At 37.7% G+C, this 16,600-nt stretch overlaps 1 protein-coding gene across 1 annotated transcript; it reads right to left on the bottom strand.

Moving 5' to 3' along the window:
- Window positions 1-1,851: 1,851 nt before the first annotated feature.
- Window positions 1,852-16,560, bottom strand: ARL5B (ADP ribosylation factor like GTPase 5B). The gene is made up of 6 exons (XM_015853461.2): window positions 16,389-16,560; window positions 9,435-9,495; window positions 7,980-8,127; window positions 6,781-6,864; window positions 5,736-5,887; window positions 1,852-4,704 (listed from the first exon to the last, which is right to left on the bottom strand). The coding sequence occupies exons 1-6, from the start codon at window positions 16,432-16,434 to the stop codon at window positions 4,656-4,658; spliced, it is 540 nt and encodes a 179-aa protein (XP_015708947.1). The 5' UTR covers window positions 16,435-16,560; the 3' UTR covers window positions 1,852-4,655.
- Between the last annotated feature and the right edge of the window lie 40 nt (window positions 16,561-16,600).

The following is a 16,600-nucleotide window of genomic DNA, read 5'->3' on the forward strand; positions in this document are numbered from 1 at the left end:
ATAGATGAGAGTCAAAATGGCTTTGAGCCACAGAACTGAGTTTCAAAACCTTTCAAAACCCACAGAAAGCTTTGCAACAAAAGTGATTCAAGCTTCCTCTGTAGCTAAGCACAGTTCCCACGACCGAGCTGTTACATAACAACTCTGTTCTGACCAGGAACTGTCAAAACCCCTCGTGCTCACACTGAAGCGCACAAACTAGTGAGGGTTTGACGTGGTTACACCGATCCTCTCCTGCCATCTAGGGGACTCACACTGATGTGCAAGTAGAGGATCGGCAGATCTACTTGGCAGGTACACAGAGGCAGATATACAGCCCAATCCAGCATAACTGAGATAATTATAAACATTCCTGCAGTAATTTTCTGTTAAGCATGGAACAAAAATATTCAGGTGATAATTTAAACCTCATTTTAACACACATACGCATACTTAGAGTTACTTGACTGTATGAGAAGCTTTTTGATTTTCCTGGTTACATTGAGAACACCACGCACGCCACTATAAACTGTGTATAATTATCAACAGCAAATACAGAGAGAAATACAGGATCGAGATATCTGTGGTCCCAGAGACTGAGAAAGTTAGAGAAAACATCCCTGTACTGCATCTGATGTTAAAAATACTCTGCCCAGTGCCAAAACTTTCTTCCCAATCCACCATCCATACGAAGCACTAACTTCTTCAGATCCTCATCATGCACAGCAAGCAGGGCAGAACCTTGGAAGCCCCGCTCCCCACAACCTGTGCAGACTATGTGACTACCTTAGCAAAAGCGAAATATACAGATGTTCAACATCAAAAGATGATCAAATGAATTTAACAGGAAAGAGTAAAAGCAACAAAATGCTAAGCACGGTCACACAAATGCACACACAGTAAACCAAGCAAGCCCTTTTTTCTGCTCTTCCATTTGAATTTGTTTTCCTGACTTTGAAAAGGAACATTAAAACAAACACCCTTCAATAAAACAAACACGGACCCACATTCCCATAGCTGAACCGATGTGAGACTTTTCGGGATCAAAGCTGGAACTTCTTTTCTGGGATAAAAGGAAGCAGGTGCCCAACCAAGATGTCCAGTAAACCATCTGCATTTGCAATAGATGCTGACCCTGATCCTGCCCAAGGAAAGGATGGAAGACAAAACGCTCCCCTTACAAAATTACAGAACAACCCTTCATTTTATTTTGCTAAACTTTTTTTTCCATAGCTCAAGCCGTGTTCTCTTCCCATCACCACATGCGGTTTAAACTGCAGGGGGAAATACAAGACTATTTTGAGAATATCGAAGCTCTGGATCACTTCAGCAGGAAGTTTCAAAAAATAAACTATTTGGATGAAAAGACTGAGAACGAAACTTTGACAGGGATCACAACTGCATGAAGGCACTGTGCAAGCCCAGTTATGGCAGCATAACACAAAGACATTGAGTGCTTGTTTAGCTAGATAGCCTACGCTTCAGGAAATAATATACATTTAGGACCTTTTAAATTAATACATTTAGTAAACATGAAGAAGTCACATTCTGTCAAAGGAGAACTTGTGCCTATGAAAGATGACTCAAGTTCCAGCAGCAGTTTTCTGAAAACAAATTTAGTTCAGATTGGACAGACCCAGACATAATGGACAGAGTCCTATGTAGAGACATGAAGAAGGTCAAGTGACTGGAACATCTCTCCTGTGAGGAGACACTGAAAGAGCTGGGACTATTCAGCCCAGAGGAGGCTTAGATAAAACCTTGTTGACATGGAAAAATACAAGTATATGTGCAAAGAGGATGGAGCCAGTCCTGTCAGTGGTACCCAGTGGTAGGACCAGAGGCAATGAACACAGACCATAACTGGAATCCGCAGTTTGACTATGAAATTTTTGTTTTAAAATAGAAAGAAATCTAAGTTGTGTGTTTAACAGTGAACAGTTTGTTTACAAAAATAGTGTAATTTAAAAACAATTACATACATGAATTATAATAGAAAGACATGCTTGCAATCTGCAGTGACAGTGAACGATACAGTAAAGAACAGAAAAAAACTGTTTCATCTTCAGCCACAGAAGACCAATAAGCATCCCAAATGGTACAAAAAGGGAAATATAAAACTTCCTGTAAAGCTTATTTACTATCTACACATAGCTTAACAAATGTATGCAGTTTTTCCACAGAATCCCAGAATGGTTGAGGCTGGAAAGGATGGAAAGGATCTCTGCAGGACATGCAACCCAACTTCCTGCTGCCACCTGGAGAATCACTTGGAGCAGGGAGCTAGGACCACATCCACACGGCTTTTGAAGATCTCCAAGAACAAAGACTCTTACCATCTTCCTGGGCAAACTCTGTCAGTGCTACCGGTGATATTTTGCCTAACATAGCCTTGAATAATATTAGCCTTATTAGCATCAACAAAGTTTTGGAAAAAAGTCTCAGTGCCAAGAAAGCTGCAATATTCTAAAGCACTCCACTTTAAAATTGATTATAGTTGAATCACGGAGTTAAAAGGCTCCGAAAGTAATACCAACTCAAAAATCCCACATCAAAAAGCTGCAATACTGTTGACAAGCGGATATAAGTGGAAAACTGTTGTAATAAACTAAGAAAGCTGGTAAAATAATCATTGCTACTGCCAAGAACTACTTTTTCTGCAAAGGTATTCAAAGGTCTTTAAGAAGTGATAAGGGATTTAAACTTTTTAAAATTAAATTCTGATTTAAAAAAAAAAGAACCAGCCATGCAAGAGCTAAATACACAGGATTACATCCTAAACCATACAAATAAAACTGAAAATAAATTTAAATTACAAATGGAAATCAAGTCACCAAACAAGAAACCATTCACTGTAACGTTTATTTTTTTTTTAATTTATACTTTGAGAACAAAACTTACTTTCATGCATTTGAACAGATGTTAGCATGAACTTCACAGCAAGCAGCTTCAGCGCTGGATCTTTAACTTGCCTTCTATTTTTAAGTATAATCTATGTTTTTTTCTGAGCGTTTTGACTTGACAGTCAACACAGTCTTTATGCCGAATGTGATTTTCGCTAGCCAGCATTAATATATAACTTTGTTCGACCAATCACTAATTCCAGACATATTCGCAGTCTCCTTTTAGCACAATGTATTTGACAATATTTTTAAAATTTCATAAGGGTTTGTTCAAATATAATTGGAACCAAATTAAAAATTTACAAAACTTAATTTTTCTTTTAAAAAAAAAAAAAGATCCAACAACTTATTGTGCTTGAATTATCAAAACCAGGTTTATCACAACCATTTTATCAATAAATAACTCCAGCCAATTAGCAAAATGTTTCTAATGACCAGGATCCAAGTAGTGTTCAGGCATGCACAAGTATAAAACATCTCCTTTGGAAGCCTGCCAAGCATTTATGCAGATTATGCATCTCATTGCTAGTGGGATTCCACCAGTAATTGAGAGCCCAGTTTCATTCTTTTCTTTTTCTCCCCTCTGGGTTTGGGCTTTGTTTGTACCTAACGTGCTCAATTAGTTTACTCTGTTGTTTTAGATTCTCCTTACAGATCTAATTCTATCACCTTCAAGTTGAATTAAGAGTTACTAAGCCACCTGTTTTTTAACTGGAAGCTCTCTACTTTTTAAACTTCCAGTTCCTAAGTTTCACAAAGTATAGAATTAGTTCTCCCCTCCTGCAAATAAGAATAAAAAAAATAAGGCAATATATTTTCTGTGCAATGAAAACTGAAAACATTTACATAAAGGTCAAGATTAGCTTCATTGTGAAGTCCACAGATACAGCACCATGATTTTGTTCCGTTTATAAATCTGGCTTCCCTTTTGATTATACATTCATTCAGAAAACACCTCTCTCACCAAAAGGTAAGGCTCATGTATGTACAGTATTTAAAATGTTAACAGATTACAGCAAGTCTACACATAAAACTGACTGCTATGGTTCCAAACATCAAGGGGTTTACTCTTAAAAAAAAGTTTTCAAGGTCTAAATGAATAAACCAACACTTAATAAGAAAACTGTTATTCACTGTGCAAAGATCCATTTTCAGGTAAACAAAAAAGAATCATAATCTACAACTACTTATCAGACAAAATGAGAATAATAGATTTCTTTTAAGGCAGAAATTAAATTACATACCAGGTTAAAAGCTACCTTAATATTAACTATAACTAACTCCTTCAGCATTAATAACTACTAACTACTGTGCTGGGTAGAAGTCCGCTGATGTTCCAAGAAGCCCAACTTCGGAGATTAAAAACTGTGCCAAAGTAACATCAACCTACTGCCTACTTTTGCCATTATTAAACAAAATATCTAGATTTATGTTAGTAAGTTATATAAACTTTTTAAAAAGAAGTAGTATGAAATATTGGCAATGACAAAACAGATTTTAAAAAGCTATCATTGAAAAAGTTAGAATACGTAGTCAGAGGAATTTAAATGTTTAAAAACAGATTCACATATGTCCATCAAGCTGAAGATTAGTGTATTAAAAAATGTTAAGAAAATACTTTGTGTTTCAGTTCAACTGCACTTGATTCAAGTACAGCTTACAGATTGGTTGATATAAATTAAACATGGTCACTGGCTCAGCAGCCAGAAGTACAGAAAAATGTACATGTTCACAGGATAAATAGAAGTCTCTTCTTTTGAAAAAACTAAACAACTATCTCACTCCAATACGGGAGGTCATCCATTCCAAGCCTTGGCATAACCTGAAAGATAAAAATAAATAAATAAATGTATATATACACTATTTGGTACAAGTTTTGTTCCAAAACTTCCATCTTAGAAGTGCTGTTAAAATACCCTACTAAAAAAAAAAATTAAAAAATCAGCTCAAATTGGAAATATGATCTGAGTAAATTAAGTCTACCAAGGCTTTCACAGTAAGACGTTGATTGAGCACACTATTTTATTGAAGCATGTCAGCGTTTCAGTTATTTTATTCTACAGCTAAAAGATGCTACTCTTAACTTACATAGAAATATGGAACCATATAATGAGAAGCTGCCTATTTGAACACTATAGACTTTTCAGACTAGGTGTAAAAGACAAAGAGTCAGTTACTCAGACAAAGCTCATTCAAGAAAAGGCAGTGCATCAAGAATTCCACAACCCCATACAAAACTGCAAGTATGTTTTTACTTAACATCAGGATTGCACAAGGTCTAACCTGTCTCCCAACTCAATTTGCACTTCTAGATGCATCCCTAGGTTAGATCTCTCCAAGATTCCAAGGAGAATTCAAGTCAGCAAACTAATTCTTGGGATTTTTTAAAATGAGTTGGCACCACTTCTGTCACTGTCTAGAAATTCTAGCTATTCATTTATATTTATTATTTTTCGTAAGAAAGAAGTATGGATGACCACTGTTTCTAAACTGATGCTCAAGAATTTCTCTTATCCTGAATGGCAGCTTGTTCAAAGATCTAGCACTGTACATTAAGAACTCAAAACTAACCTTGGCAAAACTGGTAGGAAGAAAGAGTTAGCTCTCAGAACGAGACAACGCAATCCAAAGATTCAACTAAAATAAGTCAGTTCTTACTAGCTCATCCCATTAGTGAAAGTTGCCTATCACTTTACAATACATCTCCATGACATTAGAAAATACTTCATGCTAGAATTTTATGCCAATACTCAATTGTACTCAAAACTACAAAACTGCTTTAAAAATCAGGATGAAAAATCAGTGACCCCATTTGTCACATATATTATATGTACTTAAATAGTAAAAATTTACCCTTCTCCTGTCAAAGCACAACAAGACTGAATGTGCCATGGATGATCCTTTATGGAGCTAAGGGTGAGGTATGCGGATATCTCAGCAGCTGTCATGCAACCTTTCATGTCCTGCTTGTTTGCAAAGATGAGAACTGCAGCCTTCCGTAAATCCTAGAAATAATTTAAAATACACACAATTGTTATAATATACTAACAAGCTATACTGTTAACTGAATTTCTCAGAACTGCATTCAAGCCACACTTACATAGTAACATGTTGTTACAACAGGCTTACTGCTCTAGAAATTCATTTCTTATTACTTAGAAAAAAAATTTCTTATTACTGAGAAAAATATTTTGAGGTTTTCTCCAGCACAGTGAATAAATTTATGTGTTACTCTACTATCCTTTTGGTTTTGCCCATACGTTAACTAAATGACGTCTTGTTAACATATATTTCGCAGAGCTCCACATTATCCAGACAAATGTAATTATTAAAACAACCCTAATTCAGCTTGAGTGTGATTCACAGAAGGTTTTTATGTACTTTGTTTAGGAATACATTGGAATAGGCAGTCACCAATATAACATAAAGCTACAAATAAAATAATTCCTAAGAAAACTGAAAGTAACGTTCCCATAGTATTGTATATGGTACTTAATTTTAAGAAATAGAATTAAAACAAGAGAAATGGAATTGCCTATATATGTATTTTTTTTTTAATTTCCACCATTAACTAAAAAAGTAAGAGAACAATAACAGCCAATGACACTAATATGAAGTAACTAAAATCCAAGATACAAGTTCAAGATATGCAAAGAGTGATTTGATATTAATCAAGTAAAAACTGACTTGATCACAATTACATTACAGTTACACTAGAAGAATGCTGCTTCATGATTTTCCTATTTACGTTTAAAATACATTTTTAAACCATGGCCAACAGGTATGTACATTAAAACTCAATTTTTCTGTCAATTTAATTTTCGTTAACATAGGAGGCATGTAGAGCTATTAGATTGTTCTTCACAAAGCAAAACAACTATCCTGATCCCTAGCTTACCTCATGAGCCAGCATTCTATAAAGTTCTTCTTTTGTAATAGAAAGCCGCTCTCTGTCAATGCTGTCAACAACGAGAATGATGAACTAAGGAAAAAAGAATAGTATAAGATATAAGTACAATGTCTAAGTTACAGAAATCATGTTTTCAAGAGACCATTACCACAGGTCTTTCTACATGAGATAGAAATGGACTTTCAGAGAATGTCAGAAAATAGAACAAGAGGTTTACTGTTACAGCCTTTCATTAGAGCTCTAGTAATCATATACAAAGACTGACTGTACATTTCAGCACTGCCTTTAAGATCTACTTCTGTGAACTACAGAAGTCCTTTACATCAGTGTACAAGCCTTAAGACCACAGAGATTTGAAGTACTTGTTGCGTTTGTAAAATTCTGGCCATTGGTAAGTTCTTTCAAACCATGGTGCATTACCAGTAACTCGTGACTCCTACACAAAAAGAGTTTCCCTTCCTCTGAATAAAAGCCACGAGCTGATAGACTTTTACAATACAGCTACCTAGACAGGAGTTTTATTCGTTATCCCTTATTATTATTACCTCAAAAGCTATTCAGACCAGTCGTACAAAACTTAGGTTAACAAATCCAGCGAGGATTAAAGTAGTTAAGTACATAGCATAATTTGTTTTATAATCCACTTGAAAACAACATTGAAGACCTCAATTTATTTTTTTTATTTCATTTTAATGTCATTATTTTGCCTAGAAAAATAGTTTAACTTCATATTTTCTACCAAAGATCAACGATTACTTTAAAGTACATTCTTAAGTTACCAGGAAATTGGCTTCATTTCGGAAGCATGTTATGGTTTTGGGATTTGTTCCTTCTTAAAAAGGATAAAAACAATACAGCTAAAAACTTCATAAAAACTATCAGAATTCCTAGTAAAAAATAAAAACCAAACAAAACCCAAACAATATAATTTTAAACAAATGTACTGAATTTGCGTATTTCAAAGGAGCTTCTCACACATAGTGTGCCCCAGTGGCGCAGTGGTAGGAATGCCGTGTTGCAACACCGGAGGCCCTGGGTTTGAATCCCCCCTGTGGCGCAAGTGGTAGAAGTGCCGCTCTGCTACACAGAGGCTCGAATCCCGGGGGGTTGGACTCAATGATCTCTAAAATCCCTTCCAACCCACACGAGACTATGATAATATGATGACTATGATGATACTATGATACCTCTGTGTTTGAATAGTAGGTATTCCATGACGACCGTAATGATTCTTGTCCTCCGATATCCCACATTAAGAAATGGGTGTTTTTCACCACTATTTCTTCTACATTGCTTCCTATGGTTGGAGAAGTATGAACAACTTCATTCATTAAGCTAAAGGAAAAAACAGCAAATCATAAAGACCAGTCAGTAAAATTCACAAGACTTGTCAATAACAAAAAAAAATTGTTGCAGAAGCATTTCCAGCTTCAATAAAGAAGTTGAAAGAAAAGGCATCTTTCAAGTTATACATTCACATTCCTAAGGTAATGAAGTAGAAGGATTAGTTTAAGGTGAATTTAGTTTGGTAACTATGGTTGACAAAATTCTTGTCTTGTTTTTGTATCACACTACAGATATTAGCAATGAAAAGTAAACATGTTAAAAGCCTTATAACAAATGAAGGTAGTATCTGCAATTTAACAGTGCTCTCTTATTAAATGCATGTTTCATAAGGAGTAGTAGTTATGATTCCAAAGATCGCAAATAAAAAGAACATTCAATAGCGCAAAATAAAAATCCAAATACAACGTAATCAGAGCATTCAGCTTCACAACCTGACCTCAGACCAAATGACACCAGGATCCCCTGGTTTCTTAGCTGAAAAATTCTCAGTTCTACATTCAAGCTTTGGCAAAGTTCTTAGGAAGAGGGTTTTTTTTGTTTTATTATTTAAAGGTATCCTCTGTTGCCTTCACACCTAGACATACAGACAGCCAATTCATTATGCACTTCCCCTTATCCACAACCAAAACACTAACCAGGTTCCTGTCAGTATCTTTGGATTTATCACAAATATTCCTGTAGTGCTGGCAAGATTTGGGACTGATACAATACAGTGCAATGATGCTACTGAAAAGGTTTATGGTAGGACACAAGAGAGCTGAAAAGCTACTAGTAGGAAATCTTCCATCACAAGTCTTAGACACTGCAATCAGGAAACTTTTGGAAACATTTATGGATCATGCAGGGTGGCTACAATTCTCATTAATTTAAAAAGCAAGTTCTCTGCATTTCTTGGGCACAATATTTTTTTTCAATACTTAATAATAAAAATAGACTTTGAGTACAAGGGAATTTGCAGGTCATTACACGCTTGTTTATGCAATTTTAAAGATCAATTCACAATTCAGTTTTAAAACATTGCAGTCCCTTCACTTTGCATGTCAATACCAAAATTAAGCATGTTTAGAACAACTAATACCATTCATACATAAACTGTGATTTAGCACAGCCCGAGGGATTCCACTAGGCTGCAAAACTGAATCTTAAATGATTAAATTAGCAACTGATACTAAAATGTAAGTGGAATAACAAATGAGAATGATAGAATAATTAAGGTTGGAAAAAACTCCTAAGGGCATTCAACCCAACTGTCCATTTACCACCGAATACTGCCCACCAATAGTTTGTATACTTACAACTGGTAAAGAATGGTCGTCTTTCCAGCATTATCAAGCCCCACTATGATTACTTTATGCTCTGTGTATATGGAAAGAAAGACAAGAATGAGCTAATGGAAATAATTATAATTCAGGTTAATAACTTTTCCTCAATTAAGAAAGAAACAGCATGTTTGCCTGACTTCAAAAGCCTACACAGAGTAGTGTCAGCCTCCAGGAAACAAAAAAGAAAAGAAAAATAGAATCAATAAAACTACCTTCTGGAGAGTACAGCTTAAGGACAAATCAGCATTGGAAGCCTTCATACAGGAATGCTTACTTGTATGGTTAGAAAGATAAATAGAAATAAAAGCATTCGCTTGAAAGAAACATCCATATTAATATTTATAATACAGCAAAATCAAATCACCTGATGTCACTGAGAATTTACAACGAGATGGCTTACCACAGCATGACTGTGGAACAGCAGACTCATCCATGTAAGACAAATCCAAAGTTGGCTGCAAACAGTCTACGATGTAAATCCTAACAGCAGCCAATAGTTAAGGAACTGCCACCATTTGCATGGTGAAAGGACGAAGCTGTATTTTCAATAAATCCCTATTTCCAGTGCTCCAATTCTGAAGTGAAAAGTTCTCCTTACACCACAGTGGATGTTCCCAGTGCTGCAACGTTATTATTCCAGGCACAGGGGAAACAAAGAGAACTTCAGAACGTATCTGTTTCTTTGTACTTATTCCTTTTTAGAATTTCAAATACAACAGGACAGCCAATTAAGATGTGAGGTTTTTTGATACGTATCTGAAGTCTGAAGATACTCATCTGCTTGCTGATGAAAAAGCAAAGCACTTGAGAGTAGAGAATTTACGAATAAATATCATAAGCAAAACTTGTAAAACAACTTGTAGACAGTCTTCATTTTTTTAGCCTATTTCTCTAATGAGATGTACTCCACCAAGTATTACCTATTTCCCTGCATTAATTTCCCTTCTGCTGCATCCTGCTAACATATCCTAAGGAAATAACTTTTCCTGGCCTGAAATCCAGTAATTCTTTTATCCACTTAAGTAGAGACACCACTAATTAACCATCTTCCTCAACACACAAATAGTAAGAAAGACTCTCTGCTTTCAAACCTAATGAATCATTCAATGTAGCTCGACTGCCTTCTTTCTCAAATTCAGTTATATTTGAAGGGCTTTCAAAGTTCAGCACAGAAATATGCTTCTGCTGCTTAAAAATGACCACGTTTCAACTGTAGCCTGGAAGACCATATATTCTAATTCTGCAGTGCTCTGCTTGCATTATTTTCAAGGGGGAAAAACAAAACATTTCTAATTCGGCATTACATCTGTTCTTTCCAGCCTTTGCAATGGCATGCAGAGCCTTGCTTAGGAATGAACGTAAGAAGCATTTGACAGAACAATATCACACTACTTATAGGGGGAAAAAAATATATATACATACATATATATATATATATATATATATATATGAAAATATATATATTTTTTCACCGTCCAGATGCCTGTTTTTTGAAAGCCACCAATAGGTAAATGGTTCAACACTACTGGGAGATTTGTGTGGGGGGGTGGAAATATGGGTAAATGGCTCAACACTAATGAAAGGGGTGATGACAACAGGCAGAACTTATCTATGTCACTGTAGTCAAGAAGTTTTTTATTCAGTAACTGAATGAGCACAAACAAATCACAAAAGCGTTTAATTAATTGATGTAAGGATGAAATTTAAGTGATGAAAGTAGCAATTTCCACCCTTTATTACTGCTTTCAAAATGGTCATCTACAATAATGGAAATCCCTTACAGACATACAGCGAAGTCTAATTTCCATTTAGTTTGGTTAAGTTATAGAATTTTTACTCATATACATAAAGAAAAAGATATGAACTTCAGAACTGCCCTATAAAGACAGAACAAAAATTAACAAGTACTTGTAAACAAGAGCAATGAGTTGAAGACAGAATCTTTATATAAGAAATAGGTCAGTTATGGTGTAAATCACAGGCAGTGATCTCTGTTCTGTCTGCGTTCTGCATTTACAGACTGACTCGGGCTTTTCCTTACACTGGCTGATATTCAAACACAGCTAGGACTGTACTCATAATATCTTCCCAGCCCACTATGGTCTTGGCAATGGGGGAATAAAATTCACGAATCAGTTACCAAAGCAGATTCTTCATGAATCAAATAAGAAAAAAAATAAAATAAAATAAATTAATAGAAAAAGTAAGTAAATGCATGGGAAGAAATACTACTTGACTACTGCTTAAAAGAACCTAAAGAATTCTGTTATATCAACCTTTCCTGGGTGCTTGTTTAAAAAAATAAACATATGTAATACTGCTAAAACAACCAAACTGCCATGAGACTAATTTATTACAACGTGACACAAAAGTGGGGATGATTCTGCAGATACCAGGAACAAAAACAACACAGAATGTTCTTTGCTTCAAAATATTACTGATAAATATTCCTCAATATATTCTTAATTATTCTTCCGTAAAAGGATTTCATTGAGAGACCCAAATCCAAAAACTGAGTTATCACAGTTTTGGATCTTCCTAATTTGAAAAACAAGGAAATAAAACAACAAAAGCAAAGCCCTGATTACTTTAAGGATGGGCAAGAATCTTTTCTTCCAATATATCTAAAGGAAGAAATCAGTGAAGGAAAGAATACTGATAGTTATAATACTGATAGTTATCAGGCTGTGAAACAAAAACAACACATCCAGTTGATAAGAAAAACAATGTTGGAAGCTCCGAAGCTCAAGACAGAAGGTAGACAGAAGCTTGTGAAAGAGAAGGCACAAGGAACAAAACTGTACTACACTTCAAAGACTTCCCAATACAAGACACATTTCTAAGAGCTTCCTTAGTATCTTCTGCGCAACACAACTGTTAATACGACTTGTACTTCCAGGCTTATTAAAACATAAGTGAAGAAAACAAAACTGTGAACAACCTTCAACAGCCACCAGAATCCAAATCTTTTTTTTTTTTTTTCAGATAATGGTCTTTGCTAATCCAGTCTGGAGACTGGCATCAAGCCTAGATGAAATAACCTGTGGAGTTACAGAAGTTCGACCACCTTGATTTTGAGCCATTATTTTTCTTATGGCAGTTTTTCCTTACTTCTTTAACAACCACAGCACTCATTCAAACAGCATTCTCAACAGCTGTCATTCAAAACAACTAACATACAGACTTGTGCACTTCTTGAAGAACCGCATCAGCCATAAATCCACAAAAAGGTCCTGGGAAAGGAGCCGCCTTTATTAGGGCTGTTCACATTCACTTCTGCTTTTTCTTTATAACTTCATTAAGAGTTACACAAACAGCATTGGTAGAATAAGTTAATCAAACAAATTTTACCCCACCACGTCTAAATGAAGGCAGTAAGTTCACCGTTCCACCACTAATTCACACTACACTTTGCTTAGCAGACTGTTTTATTTGATTACTGAATCGCTGCGTAAGAATGTAATATGTGAAGTGATTGTTTTAAAATATACCTAATGCTACAAGTTCAACCTGCACACACAGTAATATATAACCAGACTTGCAGTGGTTGCAGGGGACAAAACTTGGAGCCTTATTTTTTGTCAACTTCAAAAACATGCAACATGCTCTGTTACCGTTACTGTGAAGAGGTTCTTATGCACATTTAAGTGGAACTTCCTAAGGTTCAGTTTGTGGCTATTTTTCCAAGTCCTATCACCACACACTGCCAAAGTCTGCCCTTATCCCATCATCTCCCACACCTCAGATATTTATAGGCATGGATCAGATCCCTTCAGAGTCTTCTTTTCTCAAGTCTGAACAGAACCAGATTGCTCACCTCTCCTCATAAGAGAGGTGCTCCAGGCTCTTTATTACCGCCATGTCCCTCCACTGGACTCCTTCCAGGAGATTCCTGTCTTTTTTGTATGTCAGTATGTCATACTTCAGTATCATAACATGAAAACTTTTGAGGAAGCGACTTACATATATTCTTCTCATAGGTTATCAGCATTAATTCACCAGCTGATAATTCCTCATTGCATTCTGCTGTCTAGAAGTTATTGATTGACCTTTTAGATTTGGTATTTTCAGCACAGCTGCTGGACACCTTTACATAAAGCAAACCTGCAGTATAGAATTAATGCTGGAATGAAATGCCCATGACTTCCTTTACATATCTTATAGCACTCTAGCAGGCTTCCTCCACCATCCTCTACTTGAAGGAAGCCAGATGACACTTGCTAAAATCCTTACTTCGTTTATGTGTGCACTTTGCCAGTATCTGGTGCTTCAATCTATCAGCACCATTCACGCTAGTCTTGACAAACTGGTGCTGTGCTCCACACACACCTGAGTCCATTTGTATCTTTGGAACAGCCCCTCTGATTTGCTAATATAATTATTTTGACCATAGTCGACAGGCAGTTTCATGGGTCAGTTATGAATGCTCTGAGCTGCCAAACATCTAGAAAAGCAAACAATCCAACTCAATAATTTCTATCTGAATTATGATTATCATCATTATGACTGCGTAGAAAATAACTATTTAGAGAGGAAAATCCTACTTAATGGGCCAAAAAAAATATTGCCTATGAGAGTTTTCTAGGTTAAAACTTCAATTTTGATCACAAAAATAAATTTGTTTTGCTCTTCATTTGTTGCATTAAGACTGAAGATGGAGAGAACAACAAAACAAGACAAAAACTCACTGCCATAAGCCTCTCTCTGGAATCACAGAATCATAGGGGTTGGAAGGGATCTCCAAGAGGCAGATTCCAATCCCCAATTAAAAGCCAAAAGATAAGGATTCCGTGGTAATGACTCACTCACTTAAATCGTCATATTAATGGTCAAAGTATTTCAATGTATTAAGAACAGTTTTCCTTTCAGGAATTAATATACAAAGACTTTTCCCCTCCCTCTCACTAATGAAATGGACGTCATCACATACTAACAAAGAAAGAACCCAAAACAATGAAGCGGCAACTTCTACTCCCTTCCTGAAGATAAATATTGCCATCATAGGGGACCATGCAGACTAACACTAAAAGCCGCCAAGTTATCTTCTAATCAGTTTCTCTGCACATCCTGGTGGTGTCCTTGAGGGAAGGGAACAGCAAATCACAGTGTTTAATTTAAAAAAAGTCACTATTTAAGAGCTTTATCATAGAATCACAGAATTGTAGGGGTTGGAAGGGACCTCTAGAGATCATCGAGTCCAACCCCCCTGCCAAAGCAGGCTCCCTACACCATGTCACACAGGAAGGCATCCAGGCGGGTCTTAAATATCTCCAGAGGAGACTCCACCACCTCCCTGGGCAACCTGTTCCAGTGCTCCGTCACCCTCACTGTAAAGAAGTTCTTCCGCACATTCGTGTGGAACTTCCTATGCTGTACTTTCATCCCATTACCCCTAGTCCGGTCCCCACGCACTTCTGAAAAGAGACCAGCCTCACCACTGTGGCTCCCACACCTCAGGTATTTATAAACCTGGATCAAGTCCCCTCTCAGCCTTTTTTTCTCAAGGCTAAACAGACCTAGTTCCCTAAGTCTCTCCTCATAGGGGAGATGCTCCAGGCCCTTCATCATTTTAGTGGCCCTCCGCTGGACTCTTTCCAAGAGATCCCTGTCTTTTTTGTACTGGGGAGCCCAGAACTATGGAGACCTTAAGGTGTTGGGGGGGGGGGACACAACACATTAATTTTTTCAAGTGGGTTTTCCAGTTCATGTTAAAAGATTTTCAAAAAACTAAAATAATCATTCATAAAACTCCAATTGAAGTCCTCAGGATCAACATTAATGGATAGGGTAGATAAATGGCTTGGAACCTCTTCCTGCTCCTGTGCTATTGGAAGACAGTTTGGCAGACATGCTGCAGGCCCACATGCTGAGAATATCTGCAGAATCAGAACAATACACACAATCCATTCACTCATGGAGATCAGACTATTTAAGGGACACCAGGTGAAACTGCCTCCCATAACTTGGAAAACTCCTTTGGCAAAAAGAGCGTGACATGGAAGACACTGACCACAAAAATGTTGTAATCTTAAAGTAGGAATGTAATACGTTTAAAAAGGAGCACATATTTTGAAACCTGATAGCAGAGCAATAACATCATCATTTTGGCTGCTCCGAACTCAGGGCCTCAAGGAAAAACAACACAGAAGACAAAATGCCTTAAGCATCTTATTCTCTAACGAATGAAGGCTAAGTAAGAAAGATTCTTCAAAACAAACACACAGATAGATACTAAAATAAATTATATTTTATGATTGTTGAACTGAAGGCGGTAACAGTTCCAAGTTCTGAACCTCAAAGCTGAGCACGGAGCACAAAGCATTTGGGTGCATTAGGGAGAAAGCTGTCCCCAATGCTCTCTCCATTCTTGGCTCGACAAGTGATTTTCTTGGGTCACTGAACGCATTCAACCAGCGGCTTTTGCCAAAACACAAACAGAACTTCACCTCAAAGGACCCAACACAAGTTTGTTGCTTTTTGTTTTGTTTTTTGCCTCGATCTAAAGATAAAAACACCGCGATTTCGGCAACAGACTCCAGCTTAGAAACGGAACGAGGGGCTGCAGACAACCAGCGTGGCCTCGATGGCCCACTATAGCCTCGGCCACTATCCCTGTTAGAGCAGACAGCAGGAGGCCACGGCCGGCCCCACCGCGCGGCTCGAGGCGCCCTGCAGGCCCCGCTGTCTGCGGGGAACAAAGTGCTGCGAGCAGCACAGGGAGAACGGGACTGCGAAGAACTGACCGAGCAACAAAGCGGCTCGCAAAGCCAGCGCCCAGGGCACTACACACAGCGATAACCGAGCTGTGCCCGGACGTGCCCCCAAGGGGAACCCTCCGGAGGAGAAATCCCACACCTCACCCCCCGCAGCCCCTCGCCTCCTCAGCCCCGCCGCGCCTCCCGCAGGCAGCCCAGCAACACCGCCTACCTTGGTTCCCAAAGAGACTCCACAGCTTGGCGAAGATCAGGCCCATGCCTGGCCCAGCCTCACCTCGGGCCGCTCGGAGCCCGAACAGGCGGCGACAACTGCGGCAACGGCGGCGACTCCGAACAGACGCGACCCAGGAGCGGCGGGCGGTTGAAGGGCCGGGCGGGAACGAGGCTCCGCCCCTGACCGGGGGCCGCCCCGGCTCCCACGCG

Source organism: Coturnix japonica, chromosome 2, assembly GCF_001577835.2.
Source record: "Coturnix japonica isolate 7356 chromosome 2, Coturnix japonica 2.1, whole genome shotgun sequence".
Lineage (NCBI taxonomy): Eukaryota > Metazoa > Chordata > Aves > Galliformes > Phasianidae > Coturnix > Coturnix japonica.

What these genes read in the sequence shown, in the direction of transcription:
- ARL5B (XM_015853461.2), bottom strand. Translation starts at nt 16,434, where the DNA reads ATGGGCCTGATCTTCGCCAAGCTGTGGAGTCTCTTTGGGAACCAAG. An exon ending in GAGTCTCTTTGGGAACCAAG is followed by an intron (nt 9,496 to 16,388) that starts GTAGGCGGTGTT and finishes CCATATACACAG; the next exon opens with AGCATAAAGTAATCATAGTG. An exon ending in ATAGAATGCTGGCTCATGAG is followed by an intron (nt 5,888 to 6,780) that starts GTAAGCTAGGGA and finishes AATTATTTCTAG; the next exon opens with GATTTACGGAAGGCTGCAGT.